Source organism: Myxocyprinus asiaticus, chromosome 3, assembly GCF_019703515.2.
Source record: "Myxocyprinus asiaticus isolate MX2 ecotype Aquarium Trade chromosome 3, UBuf_Myxa_2, whole genome shotgun sequence".
NCBI classification, from domain to species: domain Eukaryota; kingdom Metazoa; phylum Chordata; class Actinopteri; order Cypriniformes; family Catostomidae; genus Myxocyprinus; species Myxocyprinus asiaticus.
Window position 1 is genome coordinate 8,879,126 of NC_059346.1, and position 14,753 is coordinate 8,893,878.

At 43.3% G+C, this 14,753-nt stretch overlaps 1 protein-coding gene across 2 annotated transcripts in view; it reads right to left on the minus strand.

Moving 5' to 3' along the window:
- Window positions 1–14,753, minus strand: part of LOC127430255 (apoptosis-inducing factor 3-like) — a 62,622-nt gene that overhangs the window by 34,980 nt on the left and 12,889 nt on the right. For both annotated transcript variants that reach the window (XM_051679947.1, XM_051679938.1), the window contains exon 2: window positions 5,150–5,376. In XM_051679947.1, the coding sequence (XP_051535907.1) occupies window positions 5,150–5,180 (31 nt within the window). In that variant the 5' untranslated portion in view covers window positions 5,181–5,376. The remainder of the gene's footprint in view (window positions 1–5,149; window positions 5,377–14,753) is intronic.

Here is a 14,753-nt window from a genome sequence, read left to right on the forward strand (position 1 = left end):
CCCAAAAGCAATGCTGCAGGTGCGGTGCGAACTTGTAGTGCTGGCAAGAGAGCCTTTGGGTGTCAGAGAGGAAGAAGAGAAGAGGATAAAAAGGTCTGCCAAATAAATGTAGGATGATGAGAAAATATATACAGACTATTTTCATGCACGTCAGCAAGTTAATTACTTTTTTTTTTCTCTTTCAAATTTGACTTTATACAGTTGTCTGCATCAATCATGCCACAACTTTGTTGTTACCAGCTTGTCCAACTTGTCCACACAAATAACTTTATTTGCTTACTAATTAATCTATTAATCCATTTAGACTATCTATTTTATCCGTTGTAGTTTCCTTCTGTCTGATTTGGTGGCTGAACCAAACCAGACAGTTATAGATGTACACAGGACAGACTCAATGACAGCCGAGTAGAACTGCATCAGTAGCTCCTGTGGCAGGTTGAACTGCCTCAGCTGGTGAAGGAAGTACAACCTCTGCTGAGCCTTCTACACAATGGAGTCTATGTGGGTGTCCCACTTCAGGTCCTGTGAGATGGTAGAGCCCAGGAACATGAATGACTCCACTGCTGCCACAGTGCTGTTCAGGATGGTGAGGGGGGGAGTGCGGGGGATTTCTCCTGAAGTCCACTATCATCTCCACTGTTTTGAGCATGTTCAGCTCAAGGTTGTTGTGAATGCAACAGACAGCCAGCTGATAAACCTCCCATCTGTATGCAGACTCGTCACCATCGCGGATGAGGCTGAAGACAGTGGTGTCATCTGCAAACTTCAGGAGCTTGACAGTGGGGTCTTTTGCAGCAGCCATATCACTCTGAAGCTCTTGCCTTGTTGCCCACTAAAGCTAAGCAGGGTTGAGCCTGGCCAGTACCTGGATAGGAGACCTCCTGGGGTAAACTAAAGTTGCTGCTGGAAGTGGTATTAGGAAGGCCAGCAGGGGGTGCTCACCCTGCGGTCTGTTTGGGTCCTAATGCCCCAGTATAGTGACAGGGACACTATACTGTAAAAAAGCACCGTCTTTCGGATGAGACGGCCCCTATCTATCATGGCCTCCTAATAATCTCCATCTCTGAATTGGCTACTTCACTCTACTCTCCTCTCCACCAATAGCTAGTGTGTGGTGGGTGTTCTGGCGCACTATGGCTGCCGTCACATCTTCCAGGTGGATGCTGCACACTGGTGGTGGTTGAGGAGATTCAGAGATTCTGTCAGAAAGCTGGTGATCCATCGACAGATTGGGGTGGGCACGGAGAGCTGGGTCAGTTTGGTTGAGAGAAGATCAGTCATGATGGTATTGAAGGCTGAACTGAAGTCCACAAATAGGATCCTTGCATAAGTCCCAGGTCTGTCAAGGTGTTGCAGGATATAATGCAGTCCCATATTGACAGCATCATCCACAGACCTGTTTGCTCGGTAAACAAACTGAAGGGGGTCCAGCAGAGATCCAGTGATGTCCTTCCAGTAGGCCAAAACCAGTCTCTCAAATGACTTCATGACCACAGACGTGAGAGCAACAGGTCTGTAGTCATTAAGTCCTGTGAATTTGTTTTTTTGGGGGGGGATCATGGTGGAGCGTTTGAAGCAGCAGGGAACTTCACACTGCTCCAGTGATCTATTGAAGATCTGTGTGAAGATGGGGGCCAGTTGGTCAGCGCAGACTTTCAGACAGGCAGGTGAAACACCATCTGGGCCTGAAGCTTTCCTAGTCTTTTGTTTCTGAAAGACCTGGCACACATCCTCCTCACGGATCATAAGTGCAGTAGCAGGAGGAGGGGGGTTCCCGGAGGTGTTGGTTTGTGTGTGAAGTGAAGATCAGAGCAGGGGAGGGGTGTGAGACTGGGGTTTTCAAACCTGCAGTAAAACACATTCAGTTAATCAGCCATTAGTTGATGAGGGGGAGGTGTCTTGTACTTGGTGATGCTTTTCAGGCCTTTCCAGACAGATGCAGGATCATTGGGTGAAAACTAGTTTTTCAACTTTTCAGAGTAGATTCTTTTAGACACTGTGATTTCCTTAGTAAGTGTGTTCCTGGCCTGGTTGTGCAATGTTTTATCCCCACTTCTGTAAGCATCCTCTTTGGCATGCCAAAGCTGTCTGAGTTTTCTTGTAAACCATGGTTTATCTTTATTGAATGATAAAAATGTCCTAGTAGGGATGCACATATCCTCACAGAAACTGATATATGATGTCGCAGTATCTGTGAGCTCATCCAGGTCTGTGGCTGCAGCCTCAAAAACACTCCAATCAGTGCAGTCAAAGCAGGCTTGCAGTTCCAGCTCTGCTTCATTGGTCATAGTAGAGAAACAGCTATATATTGTGAAACATTCGGAATACAACTCATTGTGAAACATTCAGAACACAACTCATATTCTGCTGTCTAATCCTTTTGAACACAAGGAGCAATTAAGAGCATTAAAATTCCTCCTGCACTAAAGGAAAGCCACATCACAACTGCAGTCAGGGGCCACGCCAACTGACCTATATATATAGTAGGTGGAGACACAAGTTGCAATTATTACAGGATTTTAAGGTATAGTTTCTTTTAGGATTATTTACTCACCCTCTTCTTGTTCCAAATTCCTCTGTGGAATGCAATTTCAGACTCAAGTCACTGTCATTATACACAGGGCAGACGATGGGGTAAGCTCAACTGATCAAACTTTATTTTGCACATATCAACTGTATGTTTCACTAAACTCTCAGCAATGGTGGAACCACCCCCGTAACCTAGCAAAGCTGGAGCCTGCTGTGTAACAACCAATCATCAGCATACATGTCATATTATCACAGTCACCATTCACTTTCATTGTATGGAAAATAGATGCAATGGAAGTGTATTGTGACTGAGAGTAAAATACTCTCCTTTTGGGTTCCACAGAATAAAAAAAGAAAAGTGTTTGGAGCAACATAAGTAAACAATGACAGATTTTTTTTTTTTTGGGTGAACTATCCTTTAAGGAAGGGTTGCACTAAATCAGGGGTGTCAAACTCATTTTGGGTTGCGGGCCTGATTGGACCAAGCGACATTGCTTGGGGGCAGAAGTTTATTTTTATAAATTATATATACAGTGTGTGTGTGTCACCCTGGGATTTCCCACCTATATGTTGGGCACTTTATTATTTGGTCCAAGTCATCATTTAAAAAAAAAAAAAAAAATTTTTTAATTAAATTTTAGATTTATAATTAAATAAATTAATATGGTGGCAAAATTATATTTTTGTCTACAAAACAAATTTCAAACATTTAAGCATACGCCTTCAGATCAAAATATTTTTAAGAGCATGAGAAACATTTCGGTCAAGTGTTTCAAAACTTTTGACCGGTAGTGTATACAGTGTGTGTATATATTATTTAACTTTGTTTAAATTATCTTTAACAAAATGTTATCATATATTATCATATTTGATCAACTTTGTACACAAAACATTTCGACATGACTGAGAGCAACTTGCAGAAAATCACATATTCATTCAGCCCCTCCGAGTAATTCAGTAAGTTCATTCACTGAAGGATTCGTCAAACTGATTCAAAAGAGAACTCGTGAGCTGGTGAATCACTGTTTTAAAAGTACCGGCTCATAAGAGTCATTTAGTCATGAACTGTACTAAACCAGTCATTGTGTTTGTTGTTGAGTACAGCCAGCGAACACAACGCAATAGAAAGGCGCACTGTTTTGGTGTTATTTCACGCAATCTCGTAACTTGGGTATCTTTAGCGATGCTGGTAGTTCAGCGGTGGAGCAAAGGAAAATTGGAGCAGGAAAATAAAAAGATGCTGTTTTCATAGCTAACACTGGAGTAAAAAGATACAACATTTTTTGCCCACCAGCCACAGTGGCTGTGAATGCCCAATTTCACAAGGCACTTTGACTATTTTTACCAGCTCCTTTGGTTAGTCATAAAGGTATATAAAACACCACTTCTGAAGCTGTAGTGAATTATGATGACACACATGACAATTCATTAATGTCGCTGCGTGTCATTTGCTTTGTATGGTTATGTATTCAGCCACAAATGTTTGGAATTAAGCAATGTTGCATTCACAATGCGTGTAAACGTGAACTGCTCCATGGAAATCAAGAGAACTAAACTTAGAGCACTTCCTGAGATGGTCTGAGATCATTTGCAGTGTTCTCATGGATGACACTGTTCTTGCAGTTACAAAATATTTTCAGATGACTGAAACAGCAGAAACAGTGAGCACTCTGCATGCGTGTGTTCCATGAGAAGTGCTGCGCTTATGGGCGACAGAGCGCCCACGAATCAATGGCTTTTCTTTCGTATGTTCTTCAAAATATAATCAAGTGTGTTTCTTCAAACGTGCGTCTTTGTATCTGACAGCATTTCTTGTCACATGTCACTCCAAGATTTTTATAAATCACCCGCTACAGAAATAACCCACCACTGCGCATAAAATATCCACATTTGCCGGGTTGGTGGGTGCTAATTTTACTCTGAACAAAAGGAAAAACACAGAATTTACAAATTTCATTAACCAGTGGTTACATCAGAAATACACACACAATTAGTTGAAGGGAATCAAGCAATAATATTTACAAGAAAAAGAGAGAACTGCTTGCTCGTTGGCTGGAGCTTTAGCCTCAATAAACCATCTGAAACCGAACATAAACGCTGAGGAACTGAAACCTGCTTAAAATTAATAATAGTTAAATGGGATGGAAACAATGCAACAGTTATTACATCTAACATTTATCCTTGGACCTGTCCATGTTGTCATGATTTCTGTGAGAGAAACTTCACGGTGGGAACACTTGGCCATGGAACTTGTGTCACCCTCAGACATGTGTGGCATTCGCTGATACGTGTGACTCTGCGAGTGCTGAATGTCCCACATAATTAAAAGAAATTCCACTGATCATGCACGCTATAACATAGCTACATGCAACACCACAAATTTAAATGTTTATCTGCTCTGCTGTTGCTAATAAAATAATAGTATGAATACATCTTACCCAAGTTACAGGCTAAATCAACGTGAAAGTTTTCAAACATCACTTATTTATTTTTCAGAAAATGATCCCGCGGGCCAGAGACGACACCTTGGCGGGCCGGATCCGGCCCGCAGGCCGTATATTTCACACCCCTGCACTAAATGGACTCAGGGTTTCTCTATTTTGTTGTATTTGTTTGTCACCTGCTTTGGGTTTGGAGAGACAACCTCCCATGGTGGGCCCAAAGTGAAGCCAGGTGGGCCGATGAGAGGGAAGCCCAGGATGGGTGTAACAGGGCTAAGCACGATCAGATGATCAGGGTGGGCCACGGGGCCTGGAGGAGGTGGATGCAGCACTTCAGGGGGGAAGTCTGGGCCTGTCGGACCCACATAGCCATCTCAGAGATCAACTCCTGTACGTAATATACAGCCTGAGAAAAAAAAAGACAACAAATCATGGTTTAGTTGTGACAATGGGCTTTTTTCCCACACTTAAATTTGCATGAGACCATCAGACAATTAACACTGATAACTACTTTGCTATAGAGCGCAACAGTGTCGCTTGTGCCAGCCCGCTTTTTCAGACATCTTGGTTCCGGAAGTATTTTTCCCATTCATTTTTCCCAAGGGATTTCATAAATAAATGAATAAAAGAGTTCTAAGCCATGAACCAAACCAACCAGCTCCGAGAGGAATCATAACATTACAACATTTTATTTGAAGCAAAAAAGTATTTGAAATAGTTTTTGACAAAAAGACAAAGAAACAACACCGTGTACTTGGCGTCTTTAATGAGCGAATGAACTACAGTCCCATAAAGCACTGCAAATTAAAAATGAACAAAAATATACAGTGACAAGAAAAAGTATGTGAACCAGTGTTTCCTGCACCGCTATTCAGTAGTGGCGCTCCGCCACTACTGAATCTCCAGCGCCATAGCAAAAGAAGATACCCAATTCATGAGCTTGCAGACTGAATTGAAAGTGATGAGATAAAATTAGCACGTGCCATGAAATAACACAAAAACAACACTTCTTTCTATTGCATTGTGTAGGGCTGAACGATCCTTCTGATCTATACTTGATGACCTTATGTGAATGTTAAACTGCAAAGGGCTGTGATGTGATTTAATCAAACAGTCTGTACGTGATGCTCGTGTGGAGCTTTGTTCTGAGCACATGCGAGGCGGTTCTGTGTCGCTCCACGATTTTCATCTTGTGTACAGAATAACAGACGTTGCACATTGGTTTTGGTTTGGTGACATGCGCTGATATATTTACAGCACTCCAAATTCACTTCCATTGTTCACCACAAGTTCCTATACAAATCTTAAACAACCATATGACACCAGGTTTTTGTAGACAGAAGAGGAGATGAGATCATCTCGAGGGTTTAACCAGATCCCATAGCAATGCCGCATTTATTAAATTATTAGAGAAATAGAAATATTAATTGGGTATAATAATAATAATGATGATCATCATAATAATGATGATCATCATGATGGCGCCGTGGATGGCTGCCTCGATGTGGAGCTCCTCAGTTCTTTTGTTGTTTTTGTTTGTTTGTCCTGTGTTTAGTAATCTTTTTCCAGTCAGTTTTAACAGAGACGAACTGCTGAACATTCGACAGCATATACCAGACAATATTTTCCCAGTTTTCGAATATATTCAGATGTTTTGCTAGACATTTTTGTTGGAGGCGCAGCTCTGCTGTTAAAGAGACGCAGGCGAGGGAGACGAGCAGGCGCGCTGGTCAAACTCCGTCGGCACGGATTTCGAACAACGCTGCCGAGTATTCACTTAGCGAATCTCTGCTCTCTTCCTAACAAAATGGACGAACTACATCTCCTCACCCGCACAAACAAGGACTTTTCAACCTCTGCTGCCTTGTGCTTCACAGAAACCTGGCTGAGTGAAGCCATTCCGGACAGCACATTACACCTTCCAGCTGTTCAGAGCGGATCGCATCACGGAGTTAACGGGGAAAACGAGAGGTGGTGGAACATGCTTTTATATCAATGAAAGTTGGTGTACAGATGTAACAACGTTAAAGAGGATGTGCTGTCCTAATTTGGAAGCGCTCTTTATTAACTGTAAGCCTTTCTACTCACCGCAGGTGTTTTCCTCGTTTATTCTGGTGAGTGTGTATATTGCGCCAAACACATGTTTGAATGCAGCGCTGCAACAGCTGGCTGATCAAAGCACAGACACGGAACAACAATACCTGGACTCAGTTATTATTATTCTTGTGGATTTTAACAAAGCAAATCTCACACATGAACTGCCCAAATACAAACAGCACATCACATCCCCCACCAGAGACAGGAACATACTGGATCATTGTTACACAACAATAAAGGATGCATATCGCTCTGTCCCTAGAGCAGCTTTGGGACTCTCTGATCACTGTCTGGTTCATCTTCTTCCAACCTACAGGCCGAAATTAAAATCAACCAAACCAGTAGTAAGGACTGTAAAGAGATGGACCAATGAAGCAGAGCGGGAACTACAAGCCTGCTTCGATTGCACGGATTGGAGTGTTTTTGAGGCTGCAGCCACAGACCTGGACGAGCTCACAGATACTGTTACATCATATATCAGTTTCTATGAGGATATGTGCATTCCTACTAGGACTTATTTAAAGTTCAACAATGACAAACCGCGGTTTACAGCAGAGCTCAGGCAGCTTCGTCAGGCCAAAGAGGATGCTTACAGGGGTGGGGATAAATCAGGTCAGGAACACACTGAACAGGGAAATCAGAGTGGCTAAAAGAAGATACTCTGAGAAGCTGAAAAACAAGTTTTCAGCTAACGACCCTGCATCAGTGTGGAGTGGCATGAAATGACTCACAAATTACAGGACTCCTACCCCCAACCCTGTAGGGAACCAACAACTGGCTGACGACCTGAATGTGTTCTACTGCAGATTTGAAAGGGCCAATCTCACACCCCATACCCACTCTGACCTTCACTTCACACAAACACCAACACCTCCTGCAACCCCCCTCCTCCCCCTCCTTCTACTCAACCTGCACTTAAGATCTGTGAAGATGATGTGAGCCGTGTCTTTCGGAAACAAAAGACAAGGAAGTCTCCAGGCCCAGATGGCGTCTCACCAGCGTGTTTTCGATCCTGTGCTAACCAGCTGGCCCCCATCTTCACACAGATCTTCAATAGATCACTGGAGCAGTGTGAAGTCCCATACTGCTTCAAACACTCAATCATTATTCCTGTCCCAAAGAAACCAAAAATCACAGGACTTAATGACTAATGTCGCCTTGATGTCTGTGGTCATGAAATCATTTGAGAGACTGGTGTTGGCCCACCTGGAGAACATCACTGGACCCTTTCTAGATCCCCTTCAATTTGCTTATCGAGCAAACAGGTCTGTGGATGATGCAGTCAACATAGGCTTGCATAATATCCTGCAACATCTGGACAGACCAGGGACATATGCAAGGATCCTTTTTGTGGACTTCAGTTCAGCTTTCAACACCATCATCCCAGCTATACTCCAGAATAAATTACACCAACTCTCTGTTTTCATGTCTATCTGTCAGATGATTACCAGCTTTCTGATGGACAGGCAGCAGCTTGTGAGACAGGGGAAACTCACTTCTAGCATCTGTACAATCAGCACTGGTGCCCCCCAGGGATGTGTGCTCTCTTTCTCTCTCTCTTTATAATAGTTATTATAAAACAATTGTTAGCCTAATATATTTCTGTAATTTCTTAATGTACAACCCCAATTCCAAAAAGCTGGGACTGTATGAAAAATGCTAATAAAAACAAAAAGGAGAGATTTGTAAATTATATTCACCCTTTGCTATATTGAAAGCACTACAACTATACATTATATGAAGTTTTACCTTGTGAATTTCATAGTTCTTTTTGAAAGTGTACATTAACTTTAAATCGAATGATTGCAACACTACAAAAAAGTTGAGACAGGGGCAATTTAAGACTAATAACAATTTGACGAGTTGAAATACAAGGTGATGTGAAACAGGAGATGTTAAACAGGTGAGGCAATTGTGTCATAGTATATAAGGAGCCTCCAAAAACGTCCTGGTTACTTTCGTAACCTTCGTTCCCTGATGGAGCCCCAAACACCTCTGACTTTTTAAAAAAAGGCCAATGAGAATTGGCTAGTGGAATTTGCATGCCACTCCCCCATACATACGGGTATAAAAGGAGCTGGTATGCAACCGCTCATTCAGGTTTTGTGCTGAGGAGCCGAGACCAGGTCCCGGCCATTTCAGCGGGTAGTTCAGTGTTGTGGCAAGAGGGACACAATGTCTCGTTCCCTCCATCAGGGAACGGAGGTTACGAAAGTAACCAGGACGTTCCCTATCTGTCACTCACTCGACGTTGTGTCGATTTAGTGACATTAGGGGTCCCTATACAAAATGCCACAACTTGCTGAACTGTGTTACGTGGACTAGCAGTGCGAGATGGGCAGACATTTGTGTGCCTCGTAGCCAGTACATCAAGCTGTCATGTAACCTCCCCCAATGCTGCTATGAGCATTGAACGGTCCTTCAGGAACAAGTCGACTGCTCAACAAATAGGGATAGACTAGCCCAGCCGAGGCCTCTTTTACTTCTTTTTTCTCCCCAAAAAGAGTGGAATTTTGTTAACGGACTGGGATCCGCGAGTGTCCACGTCGGGGGAGTGTCACTCCCAAGGGGAAGACACTGCAGAGACCACACCCCTCCCAGAGAAGGGGGGGTACTTCAATTGGAAATACATCACATGGTCTTACCGAGTCTTATCGGAAGTATGTCATGTGGAGAGTCGCATGGTAGGTCCTACCCAAGGGGGGAGGAGTTTCTACAAGCATGGCGACTGGAGCAGAGGGCCCTCTGCTCAAGGAAGACGTAGTTTACCAAGAGGGAAACGATTTTACGGAAGATATAACACATGGGGTTACCTATGGGGAACCACCACATGCGGAGCACCTACCACAGTACAGGGCCTTACCAGCACACTTACTGAGCCGGCAGCGAGTTTCTCCGCAAACTCGACTGCCACAGGACTAAGGAGGAGGTCATCCAGGGATCACAGTCTGTGAACACTACTGGGAGTCAAGAGTGCACGTCTTCCCCTCAAGGGAGGGGAAAGGCGCTATGCGCAAGTGGTACACCCGGCCAGCTGTCCCGGAACTTACCTGCTTGTGCCTGCCACTACACGGTACGAAACCGACTCAACCTAGAGATTGTAGAACCTCGCAAAGGTGTTGGGTGTTGCCCAGCATGCTGCTCTGCAGATATCTGCCAAAGAGGCGCCACTGGCCAGGGCCCAGGAGGCCGCCACACTCCTGGTGGAGTGGGCTCGTAACCCCGCAGGGGGTGGCATGTCCTGAGCTTGATATGCCATAGCGATGGCGTCAATGACCCAGTGGGTGATCCTCTGTTTGGAGACAGCGCTTCCTTTCTGCTGTCCACCAAAGCAGACAAAGAGCTGTTCGGAGCTTCTAAAGCTCTGCGTGCGATCCAAATAGATGCGTAAAGCTCGCACCGGACACAGCAACGTCAAGGCTGGGTCTGCCTCCTCCTGGTGCAGTGCTTGCAGGTTCACCACCTGATCCCTAAAAGGGGTTGTGGGAACTTTGGGCACATAGCCCGGTCGGGGTCTCGGGATCACATGAGAGTAACCCGGACCGAACTCCAGGCATGATTCACTGACAGAGAATGTTTGCAGGTCCCCTACCCTCTTGATGGAAGTGAGGGCAGTCAGGAGAGTCATTGTTGCACTAAAAAAGCAAAACGCACCACAACGAATTGAGCAGAACGCAAGTGTCTCGAGACACGTTTTTATCAGTTGAAGTTCTTTTTTAACTTGACACAGCATCTGAAAATGCAGCGCTCCTGTGAGAGATGCTAAAAACACAGTGAAACATGACGCAGTTGTCAAAAGACATCTATTTAGCGAATGTTTACATGGAAAACGATTGAAAAACAGTGCGAGCGGATGCAAAAACACGTTCAGTTTGAACAGCCCCTAGTTCACATGACACAGCACTAGCTGAAGTTTCACAAAGTTACCCTTTAAAAAGACAGACTTTTGTTTCAGTTGATTGTAGGTACATTTCCACTGTATCCATCGCTGTTTGTTCTCCATATTCGTAAATATCCCAATACTGTTTTACTGTGTGAGAGACCGCTCCAAATGAATCAGTGAGAGAGCGGTCTGAACAAATTGTACTGAATCTTGAATCAATTCAGACCATTTGGCCAATTTACTGAAAAGAACCGACTCAAAATAATTATTTATTCGCAAATTTGCCATTGCTAGTTCTTTTAAACAGCCAACAGAAATACAGGACACATTTCATGATTGGTGAAATATTCTGAGAGTAAATATTTCTCAGGTCAGTCGAAGCGCTTATGGAATGCACAGTGTGTACGGCTGTACAGCTGCAGGCACCACTGTGTGAGCGCTTCTGCCCCAGACAGAAAGTCACGCTGCGCTCTGTTGGAGTTTGTTTCTGTGATGATTCATGCTTCCTCCTTTTTAAATTGGAATTTCTACTGGGAAAACTGCAGTGGAACGGCACTTTATGTAGGATTTACAACTCGTGCAGAAATCTTCAGCTTTGATTTAGTTGAGATGCAGGTGTGTCACCCAAACATGTCGGCACCGAGGGAGATTTACAGTCAATAAAAAACCTTCACTTTCATTAAATAATATACATGAATGAGGCAAAGGTTTCACATTTTGACAATAAAACATGTTTAGCAAACGTTTAACTGAGACAGATGTTCAAAACACAGTGGATTAAACTTTCTTTTGATTATTGTAAACCTGTAGAACAAAAGTTAGCATTGCAGCATCGTTTATCAGTTTGGTTGCTATGAGATGTCTCTGTTGACAATCAAGGTACCGCTGAAAATGACAACGTAATCAATCTCAAAATTAAAAATAAGGCCCCACTTTGATACGTAGTGTATAGTTGTGAGGTTGTTGTCACTGCATTTCGAATTCAGTGAAATGTCACATCAAGCATTTTCATTTTCGATCATCGTTTTCATGATCGATCATTGCTGTCATTTCCGAGTACTCGAATACTCGAGTACTTGTGCCCATCTCTAGTTACAATAATGAACAAACACAATCTGTTTTAACTAAAAACACACAAATTAATGTATTTTTCTTGTACATATTGAATACCTCATTCAAAAACTCACATTGTAGGTTGGAAAAAGTAAACCCCTAGGCTAATGACATCAACAAAAGCTAATTAGAGTCAGGAGTTGGCAAACCTGGCATCCAAATTCTGAAATGAGCTTGGAGGGGTGAGTTAGAGCTACTTTGACTTATAAAAAGCACTAAAATTTTGAGTTTGCTATTAACAAGAAGCATCTGCTGACGTGGACCATGCCTCGCAAAAAAAAGGTCTCAGAAGACCTACGTTCGAGAATTGTTGCTTTGCATAAAGTTGGAAAGGGTTGCAAAGTTATCTCAAAGAGCTTAGATATTCATCTGTCCACAGTTAGACAAAATGTCTATAAATGAAAACGATTTAGTACTGTGGCTACTCTCCCTAGAAGTGGCCATCCAGCCAAGATGCCTCAAAGGGCACACCGCAGAATGCTCAGTTAGGTCAAAAAGAACCCTAGAGTGACAGCTAAAGACTTGAAGGAATCATTGGAACTGGTTAACATCTGACAGTCCTCTTGGTGCACTTTGTTTGCCACGATGCTCTGATTGGTGGATCTTTCTCTGAAGGATTCATGGGTAGCGTAGTTCTTCACCACAAATTCTGCTATTAAAGGTGATTTTTTTTTTTTTATGTTGAAATAATGCGGATTGATGACTTCGACCGGAGCATATACCATTGATTAACAACCATGTGGTTGGTCTTTCTTTAAAGCTTTTTAAGTTATCATTAAAAAATCAATTCCCCTATGGAAAAATTTGGCATAAATGTGTCAAATATTAAGTTCTTTGTGGAGCTAGAGAGTTTAAAAGGCAGAGCACAAAGTTGGCAGCAGAACTTTTTAGACCATGCCCAGTCATAATTCATTCTCTCGCTATCCCTGTCTATCTGATGCAGTGGCTTTTCCTTGAACAGACAGTAATACGATTATTGCACAGACATTCTTCAGATTTGTATGTGTCCTCCTCAGCATTGTTGTCAAGCCTAATCTAATGCAAACACTGTAAAAGTTACATGACAGGAAATGTGCCAGTTAACAGAATGCAACATTAAGGTCAGGCAGTTCATAGCATCTTGCTATCATTTTATTGCAAATAGGCTTCGGGTCGAGTGACCTTGATCCTTTAATCTTTTTATTATGATGAACAGATCTAATATAAAACAAGAAAACTGCATGTTTGATGTTGATATGATGTCGGTGTCTATGGTGAGCAGGGACAGTGAATTTAAAAGCTCCTTGGAGAAATGCAACAATCCAGATAAAAAGTTCTTCTGATTGAGAGGTGAATATTACGCAACTACCTCCTACCTCCCAACAGACAATTAGTGACCATTTCTAAGAAGCACTGTGAATAACAGTAGAAGGAACTATCAAGTCAAAATGTACTTTTGGTAGATAGTCAAACACGAATATGTATGTGTGTGATAGAGAAATGTGGATTTATATATACAGTACATAATTTGTATATATATTTAATTAAAAATGTAAATTACATTAAATTATTTCATTTATTTTTGTGTGTATATATACAGTATATTGATGAGCCAAAACATTATGACCACTTACCTAATATGCTGTTTGTCCTCCACGTGCTGCCAAAACAGCGCCGACCCGCCGAGGCATGGACTCTACAGGACCCCTGGACCCCACAAAGTGTCCTGTAGTATCTGGCTCCAAGATATTAGGAGCAGATCTTCAAGTCCTGTAAGCTGCGATGTGGAGCCGCCGTGGATCGGACTTGTTAGTGCAGCACATCCCACAGATGCTCAAACGGATTGAGATCTGGGGAATTCAGAGGCCAGGGCAACACCTTGAAGTCTTCATCATGTTCCTCAAACCGTTCCTGAGCAATGTGTGCAGTGTGGCAGGGTGCATTATCCTGCTGAAACAGGCCACTGCCATCAGGCAATACCATTGCTATGAAGGGGTGTACCTGGTCTGCAATGATGTTTAGGTAGGTGGCACGCGTCAAATTGACATCCACATGAATGGCCGGACCCAAGTTTTCCCAGCAGAACATTGCCCAGAGCATCACACTCCCTCTACCGGCTTCCCACAGTGCATCATAGTGCCATCAATTCCCCAAGTAAACGGCGCACATGTACACGGCCGTCCACGTGATGTAAAAGAAAATGGGACTCATCGGACCAGGCAACCTTTTTCCACTGCTCCAAGGTCCAGTTCCGACGCTCGAGTGCCCATTGTAGGCACTTTCGATGGTAGACAGGGGTCATCATGGGTGCTCTGACCAGTCTGCGGCTATGTAGCCCCATACACAGCAGGGTGTGATGCACTGTGTGTTGTGACACATTCCTCCCGTAACCATCAATAAACTTTTCTGTGACGGTAGACCTTCTGTCGGTTCGGACCAGACGGGATATTCTTCATTTCCCTCGTGCATCGATGAACCTTGGGGCACCTTGGACCACTGTCGGTAGGTACTCACCACTGCTGACCGGGAGCACCCCATAAGCCTTGCCGTTTCAGAGATGCTCTGACCCAGTCGTCTGGCCATAACAATTTGGCCCTTGTCAAAGTCACTCAGGTCTTTACTCCTGCCCATTTCTCCTGCATTCAACATGTTGACTAAGAGAACTAATTGTTCGCTTACCATCTAATCTACCCAGACTTTGACATGTTGCC